Consider the following 13,388-nt stretch of genomic DNA (forward strand, 5'->3'; position numbering starts at 1 on the left):
TAAATTATGTAGTGCGTACATGTAAAGAAAAGTACTAGTAGCCATTAATGCAAGTAGTGTTGCAATATGGTTTTTTAAAGTCATAGCTTCCAGTGATTAGCATTTGGTGTGACATTGGCATTGTGTTTGAGAACACAGTCTTTGGAGTCCAACAAGCCTAAAGTTCTCACCCAGCTCTACAACTTGCTGGCTGTGTAAGTTTTAACATGGCTCTTAACTTAGCCAAGTCTCTACATCACGATCTGTAGAGAAGAGCTCTGTCAAAGAGGACTGTTAGAATTTTGTAAAAGGTGTTTATAATCATGCACATATACTCATAAGTATGCGTATATATGTGTACATATACGCTTAGGGCAGTGTCTTGCTAAGTAAATGATCAGTGAACAGGGACCACCACAATCATAATTATCTGAGTAATTATTTAGTTGTATTTAGTTTTTACTGCATTGGCTCTTTGTTGCTGCACTCAGGCTTTCTCTAGTTGGGGCGAGTGGCGATTCTTCAGTTGTGCCACATGGGCTTCTCATTGTGGTGGCTTCTTCTGTTGCAGAGCGTGGGCTCTAGGCACATGGGCTGCAGTAGCTGTGACTCATGGACTTTTGAGCACTGACTCAATAGTTGTGGAGCATGGGCTTAGTTGCCTTATGGCATGTGGAATCTTCCCAGACCAAGGATCAAACCCGTGTCCCCTGTTTTGGCAAGTGGAGTTCTTACCACAGGACCACCAGGGAAGTCTACAGTCATAATTATTGTTGAAGGTAAAAGGAAACTAGAAATGTTGAGTGTTAGAAGGGTAGATTCTATTCTGTTGAATTTATTATCTGGGTCTTTTCAGTTCTAGACACCCCCTTCAGTTCTGTTGTTTGGTGTTCTTTGCAAGATGTTGCTCATTATACCCTAGTTACCAGATATCTGCAAGGTCTCTGAGGTCTAGGCCTTGTGTTTAGCACCATATCAGAGGGAGACATTCCTAGCCTTATGAAACCTGTCTTATATCCTTTTCCTTCCATCCATGGTCAGCCTGTCCCTGTTTTGTGTAACAGGTTCTAGTGTAACATGGCCAGACTTTGGCCTTAATGGATTAACTACATCATGACAATAAACAACTCATTTCTAGATTAGTGGTTTTCTAGGGCAAAAGGCCAGAGAAGGCGATGGCACCCCACTCCAGTACTCTTGCCTGGAAAATCCCATGGGTGGAGGAGCCTGGTAGGCTGCAGTCCATGGGGTCGCTAAGAGTCGGACACGACTGAGTGACTTCACTTTCACTTTTCACTTTCATGCGTTGGAGAAGGAAATGGCAACCCACTCCAGTGTTCTTGCCTGGAGAATCCCAGGGATGGGGGAGCCTGGTGGACTGCCATCTATGGGGTTGCACAGAGTCGGACACAACTGAAGCGACTTAGCAGCAGCAGCAGCAGGGCAAAAGGCAGCCCTGACTTTTCAATAAAGGAAGGATGTTTCTTAATTATGAAAAGTATGATATACTTAGGATCCTTTGAACTCTGTTCTCAGTTCTAAGAAGGAGTTGACTCTGGGCTCCTACCTAGTCCACTTTGGAACCTGTTAAATAAATCCATATCAAGTAAAAGTAATGATACAGCCCTCCACAACTATATACTGAGACCTAGTTTGTGCTAGGCACTGCATTAAGCCATGGGGATACAAGAATAAAAATAAACAAATTTTCTGCCTTTAGAATGACATTAATCAAATAATCACACTAATGAATATATAATTACAAACTGAAGTAAAGCCTGCAAAGAAAGGAAATTTGGTTTGGTGAATGCATTTTTAAAAACCTGATGTAGACTAGGGAATAAAAGAAGACTTTGCTGAGGAACTGATTGCTGAGATTTGTAAGAAGATGAGCATGAGCTAACTTGGTAAAGATCAGTCCATCACGTACAAAGGTCCTGTGGTAGGAGGGAGCATGATGTGTTGGTGGAACTCAAGGAGGTCCAGAGAGTGAAGTAAATTTGTAAGCAAGGCTGGAAACATGAGCAAAGGACATACCTTGTGTAACCCCAGTCTCTAGACATGAGACAGAGGATTTCTCTGGGAGAAACCAACTGGATTCCAGGGTGCTTCATCTCTGAATTGGTCTTTATCACCCCTCTGCCTCAGCCTCCTTGTCAAGTGAGCAGAGGTCCTTTTGGATTCTGATTCCCTGATCATAACCTCCTAGTACCATGGACAGCAGCCTTCCTTTTACCCCAACAGAATTTTTCTGGGCAGACTTTGAGGGAAGCTATGGGGGTCCCCAAATTTCTCTCCCTTGCTACTGTTGCGGCTTTATCCCATGGCTTAATGCAGTGCCTAGCGCCAATTAGGTGCTCAGTATATAGTTGCTAAGGACTGTATCTTTACTTTTACTTGATATGGATTTAACAAGTTGCATAATGGACTAGGTAGGAGCCCAGGGTCAGCTCCTTCTTAGTCCTGTCCACAACTGCACGTATCAATCTTAGTCTGACATTTAGTGTAAAAGCAGAGCATCCCTTCCAATGACGCATCGAGCACATTGGCATGTGTGTGCCAGAGCAACCCCTTCCTTGCCATATTAAATGCCACCTTGGTGGATTTTCCCAGGCCTGGTGCCTTGCTTGTGTGGTTGCTGACCCTCTGTATCTGAAACCAGATCTAGGGCTTTGGGGAACTGGGGATTTCTCTGCCCTTTGAGCCTCACGTTATCAGGAGAAAGGATGAGAAAACAACTCTGCAGACTTCTTCTGAGGCTCCTTGAACTTCCTTGGAGTTGTGTCACTTAGTAGTTGGAAAGGCAGACTCTGGAGTCAGATTCACTGGATTCGAATCCAGCTTCCTCTCCTAAAAGCTGTGACCTTGACAAGTGTTTTAACATTTATCTGGCCTTCAATTTCCTCATCAGTTAATGGGGATAATAGGAGGTTATTGTGAGGTTTAAATGAGGTAGTCATTACAGTACTTAGCTGAGTGCCTGGCACAAAGTGAAGACTATAAACAGTAGCTTTTATTGTTGGGGGCATATTTCAAGTCTCCTATTCTTCTTACCCTGGATCCCATTCTTGTTGCTTGGATCCCATTCTCTCCTAAGAAAAGCACAGGTTAAATAATCCACACCCAGATGGTGCAGTGGTAAAGAATCTGCCTGCCAGTGCAGGAGACATGAGAAATTGGGTTCGATCCCTGGGCTGGGAAAATCCCCTGGAGGAGGAAATGGAAACCCACTCCAGTATTCTTGCCTGAGAATCCCATCGACAGAGGAGCCTGGCGGGCTACAGTCCATGGAGTTGCAAAGAGTTGGACACAACTGAGCGACTGAGCACGCACACATCCAGGCCTGATATCTTGGCCTATTGACCTCCTGTGAGTTTTCTGCATCGTAAAAAAAAAAAAAACAAAACTTTGCCTAAAGAAGGCTGCTAAGTCACAAGAATAAAGTAAAACCCAGAAACATGTAAAGATTTTTATTTTATTGGAATATAGTTGATTTACAGTGTTGTGTTAGTTTCTGCTGTATAGCAAAGTGAATCAGTTATCCATATACATATATCTACTCTTTTTAGATTCCATTCACATATAGGTAATTATAGAGTATGCAGTAGAGTTCCCTGCAGATAGCTGATGAGAACTCATCAGCATTTACTGGGTATTTTCGGTGTGCACTGGAGACGCCACGATGAATAAAAACTCCATCCCTGATATCATGGTCCTTGTCATCAAGAGGGAGGATGACTTCAACCAGAGAAGCAAGACCAGTAGGAGACGTATATGTGGGTGTGCAGAGAGAGAGAGACAGATTGCCATATTACGGTGAATTAGCCTGACAAACCCAAAGTCTGTAAGGCCAGCAGTCAGGCACAGAAAGACCACAAGAAGCTGGAACAGCACAGGCAGGCACACCACAGGCCACGTTCACACACGGCCATCACGATGGAAGAGTGAGAGGGAAGGGAGAAAAGTTGTAGTCTCAGCATCTGTTGGGGTCTCTTCCTCCAGGAAGACCTAAACCTTGGTTTAAATACCTTCCAACAGACTAATTCAGGCCTACCCAGGATAACCTCCCTTATGATTCGATTAAAGCCCGCTGACTGGGGCCTTTAACCAGGTCTGCAGAGTCCGTTATAACAGCATGTAGATCACTGTTGGACTGAACACGGGGAGAACCTGTGCGTGTGTGCAGAGTGGCTGCCTTCTCTCTTTCGTTCCTCAGTTCGCCCGAGAGAATGAACCGTGTTGCCCCACCACAACCAGAAACATTTTAGAAATGTTGAGCTTCACCAAGTTAACATTTCACAAAGCTGCCAAAGTGAGCGTGTGGACAGAGGGAGACAGACATGTAACCATACTAGGGAGGATGGGACTGACAGGTTTTGTGGTTTTTTTTTTTTTGCGGGGGGTGCCTCTATGACGTAGCAGGTGGATTACATCATCTCCTATAGTTTTCTTCCTCTCTTTGTTGATAAATTCACAAGTTCAAAGGCATTTAAAATGAAGGTTAGGTAGTAACTGGCCACAGGATTTGAGATTAAAATCTAGGCCTGTTGTTTGTTGTTTAGTTGCTAAGTCATGTCCGACTCTTTGCAATCCCATGGGTGTAGCCTGCTAGGCTCCCCTGTCCATGGGATTTCCCAGGCAAGAACAGTGGAGTGGGTTGCCATTTTCTTCTCCAGGGGATCTTCCTGACCCAGGGATTGAACATGCTTCTTCTGCATTGGCAGGTGGATTCTTTACCATGGAGTCACTAGTGAAGCTCCAAATCTAGGCCTGTCTCACTCTTATATTCCAGGAAAATGTCCTCTATCACAGTATCTTAAGTGTTTTCCTAGAGGTACGGTCAAAGTGCTATGGATACATAGGTAGGAAGGATCATGAAAGAAGGGCTGGAACATTTCATACAGAAAGTAATACATGGATTGGCCTTTGAAGGAAGTATTGAGTATTTTCTAATGGAGAAATTTCAAGCTCTCTGTCCCATGAATAGGAAAGAGGCTGTGGTTATGGGACTTTCAAGTACCCCCCACCCACATTTGTAAAGGACATCTTATCCCATGTCTTTTGCAGCTCAGCACGTGTCCAAAAGCACCTCATAGGGCACCATGTGTCTCTTTGTCAGTCTTCTCATAGTGAGCCTAGCAGTAGGCAAAGCCCTCCATGAATATTTGCACATTGGCTTTTTTTAAGCTCTTAAGAGGGGAAGATCCCTCGGAGTCCTCTGGAGATTTTCAGTGTGTTGCCATCAAGCAGCAAGTCCTTTCTGCTGACAAGGTCTGGATGGCTTGTAATCACTACTTTATATCCAAAGATTAAATTCAGACTTTGGAATAAAGACTTCAGATAAACTCTTGCTCCCTAAAACAGAATCCAGCTCTAATATGCTCAGTTTTCAAGGTCACGATACAGCTATTCTCCACTTTCAGTTTTGGCAGACCTGAAGTGCTATCTGAAAAGTCTCGACTGCTTTTGAATATGGGTGTCTTACCCAGGTAAATCTAGAGTCCAGCCTCTGACTCATCAGGCAGACTGGCCTCCTGCTGACTCTGCTATCAGTAGTTGGCTTAGAAAGAAAGGGGAGGGAAAAAAACCTTCTCGGTTTCAGCAAAATTAGCAGAGATACAGAAGCATATGAGAATATCTGCAAAAACTCACAAACCTAATGCATATAAAAGTTATCTTTGGAAAAAAATACATGCTTTCTTTGAAAGTTGGGATTATTCAATCCACTGCAAAAACGTTTAATAAATAACTTTTTCTCCACTGTCTTATTTGATCATCAAAATTTCTCAGACTAGCAGAGTTAACAGAATGATACCCATTCAAAGGCAAAGAAATTGAAATCCTGAAAGAGATTTCAGAGAGAGAGAGAAAATGACCTTCCCATATCTTGGAGCAAAATAGAGTTAAAAACAAAATGAATTCTAATCTTTTGACCCCACTTGTTACAATTGCAGTATTTATCACAATATTGTCTTCAGCTTTACCCAGAGATGCGGTTCCTGGTTTCTCAACTGTCTCATAGATGGTTCTAAGCCAAGGAAACTACTTTATTCACTGTTTGTTTTCTTGGTTTAATAATATAGATTCATTGTAGAGATTATAAAATGACCTATAATCTCACCACCTAATTTTGTGTATATACAAGGAATTTATATCACAATTTTAATGCTGGTTAATTCCACAGTAAGGCTCAGAAAAATAAGGAAATTGTTTTTAATTCTTAATTTATCCAGGAAGTCTTATTCTGTTCAATCTAGGGTCATACACACACACATACACACGCACACACTTGTGCACACATACACACTGTCCATTCACACATATACACTCTCTCCCTTCCCTGTTTTGTCTATTTAACAGTTATTACTACCTAATAAACTATACATTCTATTTATTTATCTATCTTGTTTAGTGACCATGTTCCCTTCTAGAAAATAAAATCCATGGTTCAGGGGATTTTTTGATCTGCTATGTTCACAGCTATAACTCCTGTGCCTGGAATCTATCCCTGGCAGATTCTTTGTGAATATTTATGAAATACATGAAGGAAAAAATGAATGAACCCAAGCTAGCATTATTAAAGGGTAATTTAATACTAACCTTAAAATCAAATCCCCCTGTAATATATAAATATATTTTCTTCCATTCTGTTCTCTCTCTCTCATTCTTTTTATATGGCTATGATCAGACTGTATATATTTTGTATCTAACTTACCTCACCTAAAATTATACATATGTATAATAAGCATTAAAAAAATCTTGTCTTTTTCAATCTTAAAATAGTACAACTTCATTAAAAGAAAATGTAGAAATGAAAAAACTGATAATTGAAAAGAAATTCATAGACCCACCCTAGTAGAACTATCAATGACATTGGTAGTTTTGCCTTTTAGGCCGTCAGTTTCAGAGGATAAATTTTAAATGACATTATGGTCACACTATAGTTAGAATTTTTTCCTGCAAGTTGTTTAACAGACTTGGCATTTCATTGCATAAACAACTTAATGATATCAACTAGAATTTACTCAATCATTTCCCTATTTCTGTGTGTTAAGGTTGATGTCAGTCTTTCTCCTTTATAATGTTTCTATAGACATTTTTATAGAAAACTTTTCCAAATTTGGGATAAAGGAAATGACTCTTGAATGGTCTCCATCTCCCCTTGAGCATCCCGCTGTAACCCTCTTCATCTCCTTACCCCACCGCTGATATAATTTATGGCCTTGGCTTTTTATTTGTTTGAAGTTGATCCCTTAAGAGGTGACCTCCTAGTGTCTTCAATTATTATTTTAAATGATGCCTTGGGCCATTGCCTGGCACAGCAGTGCCCTCACCTTCCCACCTCCTGCCTTCCAAGGGTAGAGCTCAGCTGCCAAACTGGCTGTGCCCCCTCCCATCCCCAGCACTGCCTCGAGTCCCAGCAGAGAGGCATATTAACCCCTTTTGTTAGCAGAGGTAATTTGCCTGGGCTCAGCATTAATAAGGAATGCCATAAGCGGTTGGGGTCAGGATGAACAGATCTGTCAAGCCCCAGGGTTAATTTAATAGCAATCTGTTGGCTGTCTGCCTTGTATATTAGCCGTGAATCCATTGCTCTGTTTTGCCTTTGCTGTTTAGTTCTCTGGGACAACAGGGAAATAATTTGGATAGAGAGCTCTAAAAGATGAGGAAGAGAAAATTGACTGTCAACATGCATCATTCCATTTCCAAGATAATACAGGGAGCCAGGCATTACTCCTTTCCTTTCTCCTTCCCTCCCAACATGAAGGGCACAACCACACGTGCTGGAGGTGTATATCTCCTTTGAGAACTGTGTAAGGAAAAAGACTGAGTTTACAGATAATGCATGTAAAATGTGCTCTCTTGTCATCCCCACACGTCATTGAATTTTTGGAAACTAGGCTCGTAAATGTTTTTAGAACTCATAAAATCCTCCATCAGTTAACAATTCAAGAAATCCTTTATCGCGTTTCTGTCTCAACTTATATTTCGTAAAAAAAAAAAAAAAAAAAATCACATCAGAGAACACAAAAATCCTAGGTCAGATGCTGGGTCCAAATTATGGTTCTGAAAAATATAGCGCCCAGAGTGGTGGGTGAATTGAGCGAGCACCAGTTCCAAGCAGAATCCCTCTCAGATAAGCCAGGGGAGTTTCAAAAGAGCCAGAATTACATTGCTGGGAAAGGCCGGCTCTGTGGGGGCCATTCATCAGTGAAGGAGGATGGCATGTGGTCAGGAACCAGGCTCTAGAGTCGAACAAACCTGGGTTCAGATCCCAGCTCCACCCGCTACCATCATATAACATTAAGTAACTTACCTCAGTCACTGTTTCCTCTGCTTGAAAACAGGTCTATTAATAATATTAGCATCATAAGGATGAGGTGTAGATAAAATGAGACAGTGCTTGGCACTTGATGAACACTGGCAACTGCTTTTTATTTTTGAATTATCTTCCTTGTCCTTATCATCACTATTACTAAAAAGAGGATTGGAGTCCTGGCTTTTCTCCTGAACCCCATAAACTCAGACCCAAAGAAGCACTCTATTTAGTCACAAGGACGATGCTTGGGTGTGAGGGCTGGGGGGCAGGCTTGGAGGTCCAGGATGGATGGAGGGGATGGACAGAGGAAGGGTCCAGAGGCAGCAGCCCTGAGCACACTCAGTTCTCACGGCATTCTTGAAGGTGGAGGATGCTCCTGGTTTCATATATATGTTTAAGCACTTCATTTTCACACGTTCTAACTTGTGAGCTTTATTTTTAGGTGAGAAAAAAAGTAACCATAGATGTAGCACCTCCCCCTCCCACACAGCCAAGATCCTTTCCAGTTATGCTTGTTTTTAGAGCTGTACTGGTAGAGGTTGAGAAAGCTAACACCAGATTTTCTTGCCCTATTTTGGGAAAAGAGAAACCTGCTCACTGGCACAGTGGAGTATGGAGGCTCTTTCTGGAGGGAAATGAAATCTGACAACAGCTGAACACTAACCTCTGCTCACCCCACCCTGTATTGTGTCCACAAAGCCCAGGGCATGCATGGGTCAGGGGACTGGGGAGAACCCCAGAGCTGCAGCTTGGGGCCTTCTTCTGGGGGGAGACAGGCTCCTGTTCCCCAGCACGTGATGCTGTGATAGTATTTATAACTCTGGGAGCAGTTGAGTTGAAAGGTAGTATTTTATGAGTCCAGGGGACCTACATGCTCCGGAGACACAAGTAATATCTGCATCTGGGTTGCTGAGGGAAATTGTAGCAAAATGTAATGTTAGTTCAGTCTCAAGCTAATTTTAGAAAGAACCCAACAGGATTTATAAGAGATAATTGAAGGAGAAAGAGGCACAGCCAGATACACAGCCATTATTGCATCAAACTACATGCCAGAGCATGGGTGATGTTTGCTAATAGATGACTACTTTGTTAGTGCTAATGTGACTGAAAATATCAGTGCATTTACTCATTACTGTCTTAAACTCTAAGGAGGAGTTTAGGCCACCAACCTCACAAAAAAACACAGACTTTGATCCATCCCAGTCTAACAGCATTGTCTGTCTCAAGATATTGCTTGTTGATTCAATGCAGTGTTTTCCAAAATGTGATTCGTAAGTTCCTGGCACACACATAAATGTGTCCATTTTAATTATTAAATGCATTTATTTCAGGTGTGTTATTTAAAATGTAACTAGCTTATTAAACCGACGATTTCATGAATATTGGATTACTGATTACAAGGCTGAGTAAAGAAAAAAGTAAGTCGATTTAAGTTCACCCATAGAAACAAATGTTAAGTTGAAAAATGCCACCCGGTGATAAACAGGTGGGGCGCAATCACAAATATGGTTCAAAAGTGAGAGTCATTTTGGTTCACAGCATCCACATCAAGAGACCTCTTCCTATGCAGGTTCTCAGGCAGCAAGCCCTCAGGCACCTCCCTGCCTGCACCTAGGTCCCCCCGTGCTCTCAGCAGGGATGTGAATGGATCAGCACAAACTCACTCCCACTAAAGGTGTTTGTTTCTATTAGGTCACCATCGTATTGATAGATGAAAGGCCAAATGTTTCATTTCAATACACAAGGATATGTTCCTTAAAAATAGAGGTATGATAATTCTTCATCAGAAAGGAAATTACTCAGGACAAAAAAAGAAAAACAATGATAAAACTAAGGGTATATTACCTGGGAGGCCAAAGCTATCCTGCTGTATAATTGGATGGCTTCTTTTTAATACTTGAACTTCCACACAAGCTCTAAAGCAAATCACAGTTTACAGAGATTTGAGATCCTGTATATCTTCAGTAAGAGAAATTTTGCATAATTACTAAAAAGTGCAAATCTTGCACCTGGGATAAAATCCTACCACTGCCAGTCTTTAGCCATGTGACTTGGGACACGTTACTTACATACTCTGAGACTTATCCCTTTAAAAAACAAGGATAAGTAAAGTGCTGATTAGAGAGCTGTTATAAGGGTTAAATGAAAGAAAGCACATGACGTGCTTCGCACAGCGATTGACCTATAGTCAGTGCTCAGTAAATGGCAGCAGCTGTTATTATTAATATTTCACTGTTCTATTTTATTGCAGTAAAATTATTTTACAATTCTGTGTTAGTCTCTGCTGTCCAATGAAGTAAGTCAGCTATAAGTATACATATATCCCCTCCCTCTTGAGCCTCCTTCCCACCCACCCCCATCCCACCCAGCCAGGTCATCACAGAGCACCACGCTGAGCTCCCTGTTATATGGCAGCTTCCCACTAGCTATCTGTTTCACACATGGTGGTGTATATATGTCAGTGCTTCTCTCCCAATTTGTCCCATTCTCCCCTGCCCTCCCTGTGGCCTCAAGTCCATTCTGTACGTTTGTGTCTCTATTCCTGCCCTGCTAATAAGCACATCCGTACTATTTTTCTAGATTCCACATATATACATTAGTATATGATATTTCTTTTTCTATTTGTGACTTACTTAACTCTGTATGACAGCTCTAAGTTCATCCACATCTCTACAAATGATCTAATTTCTTTCCCTTTTATGACTGAATAATATTCCACTGTATATGTGTACCAAATCTTCTTTATCAATTCATCTGTCATTGGACATTTAGGCTGTTTCCATGTCCTGGCTATTGTAAATAGTGCTGCAGTGAATGTTGGGGTATACATGTCCTTTTAAATTATGATTTTCTCAGGGTGTATGCCCAGTAGTGGGATTGCTGGGTCATACGGTAGTTCTGATTTGAGTTTTGTAAGGATCCTCTATAGTGGCTGTCTCAATTTACATTCCCACGCAACAGTGCAGGAAGGTTCCCTTCTCTCCACACTCTCTAAAGATCTAAGGGGTTTTGTGGGAGAAGATTCACAGTCTGTCCTAGATACAATTTATCAGCCCAGGAGTTTGGTTAAAATTTCAAATATATCGAATTATTCAGTTGTGATGGGACTGGTTTCTTAACCACTGTTGTAAAATGAGAAATGAAAGCCTTTGCAGCCTGGCACAGTTTAGCCTGACTGCATGAGCAGGTAACTTTAATGTGGATGGAGCATCTACACGTTACGGGGGATGGAACCCTCATTAGGGCCTGGGGAGACCTGAGGTCTAGTTCTACCTTTGGCCACTGAACATCCCTGGGCCTCATCTGCGTGGGTCCAGTGATAGCTGCCTGTCTGCTCACAGAGTCCTGATGAGGATCCTCTGTGTGTGCTCAGTGCTGACCTGTTCCTCTAGATAAAGCAATGATGCTTAGTCACCGCTGAGGCACCCCTCCCGTGGTCCCCTCCTTGACTCGTCTGTGCCAGATATCGTGGACATCAAGCCAGCCAACATGGAGGAGCTCACAGAGGTGATCACGGCGGCCGAGTTCCACCCCCACCACTGCAACACCTTTGTGTACAGCAGCAGCAAAGGGACAATCCGGCTGTGTGACATGCGGGCGTCGGCGCTGTGTGACCGGCACACCAAGTGTGAGTAGCCAGCCGCCCAGGGGCTGACGGAGTGGGTGCGCCACCGGCCCCTGACATGCAGAAGAAGAAGCGGGAGGGCCTGGGGAGTGTTGCTTTCCTTCCCCACCTCAGACACACCAGGAGTAAGAAAACTACACATGTGTTGTCCTGACTCTCGGGAGTCAGCTCCAAGTCTGGTATTTGAGTAAAGAGAAAAACCTCGTGTCGAATCCTACCAACACTGGCTTTGGGCCGTGGAATACAGAGGTGAATAAGACATGAGTCCTGCCATTGTCGTTGTGATACGATCTGAATTATGTTTTAAGATCCCTCTTGCAGCTCTGGGGAAAATGAACCTGAGGATGAGAAGCAGGGTTGGGAAGACCAGTTAGGAGAGGGTTGTGCTATCAGGCAGGAGACTTGGGTGGCCTGGACAAGGGCAGGGTGTAGAAGTGGAGAGGGGTGGGCAGGTTTTGGACAGATGTTGGCAGTAGAATGAGCTGGACTTGCTGGACAGTGGGGGAGCCTGCGAATATACAGGAATCGAGACTCGCACCTGGGGATGGTGACTAAGTTCATACTGTAGTGTGTATTTGGAAGCTGTTGAGAGTAGATCTTAAGAATTCTCGTCATAAAGAAATTGCAACCCTGCATGGTGATGGATGCTAACTGAACTTAAATATCTGCACTGTATACATATATCAAGCCATTATGCTGCATGAAACTAATATACTGTTATATGTCAATTATATCTCCATTTTTTTAAAAAAGTAGAAGCTGAGGGGCAGGGATTATTAGCTTCATGGAGAGGGTGAGGCTTTGAGAAGCAGCACCCTAGAAGGTGCAGTGGTTCTAGTGGGCACTCGGGAGGGCTTCAGAGAGGGGTTTGGGGTCGAGTCCCCCAGGCTCACAGACCTAGGGGTCACGCTGGAGTTTTCATGGTGTTGATGGCACGCAGCGACTCTAAACTCATAGCGGCTGAGTGGTTGGCAGCCAAGGGCTAAGACTGATGTAAGCAAGTGAAGCAAGAGCCAGGTGTAGTGGACAGGATAGACCTGGGGCTAGTGGAGTGGTTTTCTAGAAAACAAAATGCTTCCTGGAGTAAAGGTGCCTGGAGGGCAGCCGTCATCCATACCCAGGGTCAGGCTAAAGAACGTGCAACTTCCAAGATGCTCAGGAGCCACAGGATCCGTGTGTCTGGCCAGCACCGTCTTCCAGGGCTGCTCTGCCACTGCAGCTTGCCATGAAGAACTGAGAGGGAAGCCCTCTCTCCCCAACAGCCCCAGTTTTTCATTTTAATTCCTAGTGATGTGAGCAAAGTGATGATCTTCTGTATGAGGTGTGGCTGGGAGTAGGGTGACTATCTGGATCATTTTAATCATATCCATGTACTCCTTTGCTGTGAGGAGTATTGCCCAGGGGAGCCGGTCTGACTAGTGTGGTGGGATGTAGATTGTGTGGATCCTGGAGTCATACAGACCC

At 43.1% G+C, this 13,388-nt stretch overlaps 1 protein-coding gene across 3 annotated transcripts in view; it reads left to right on the top strand.

Annotated features, from left to right (window-relative positions):
• Positions 1-13,388, top strand: part of PPP2R2B (protein phosphatase 2 regulatory subunit Bbeta) — a 324,170-nt gene that overhangs the window by 249,638 nt on the left and 61,144 nt on the right. For all 3 annotated transcript variants that reach the window (XM_055430540.2, XM_055430542.2, XM_088838580.1), the window contains one exon: positions 11,763-11,927. In XM_055430540.2, the coding sequence (XP_055286515.1) occupies positions 11,763-11,927 (165 nt within the window). The remainder of the gene's footprint in view (positions 1-11,762; positions 11,928-13,388) is intronic.

This window comes from Moschus berezovskii, chromosome 8 (assembly GCF_049115385.1).
Source record: "Moschus berezovskii isolate FMDL1 chromosome 8, NW_MosBer_1.0, whole genome shotgun sequence".
NCBI classification, from domain to species: Eukaryota; Metazoa; Chordata; class Mammalia; order Artiodactyla; family Moschidae; genus Moschus; species Moschus berezovskii.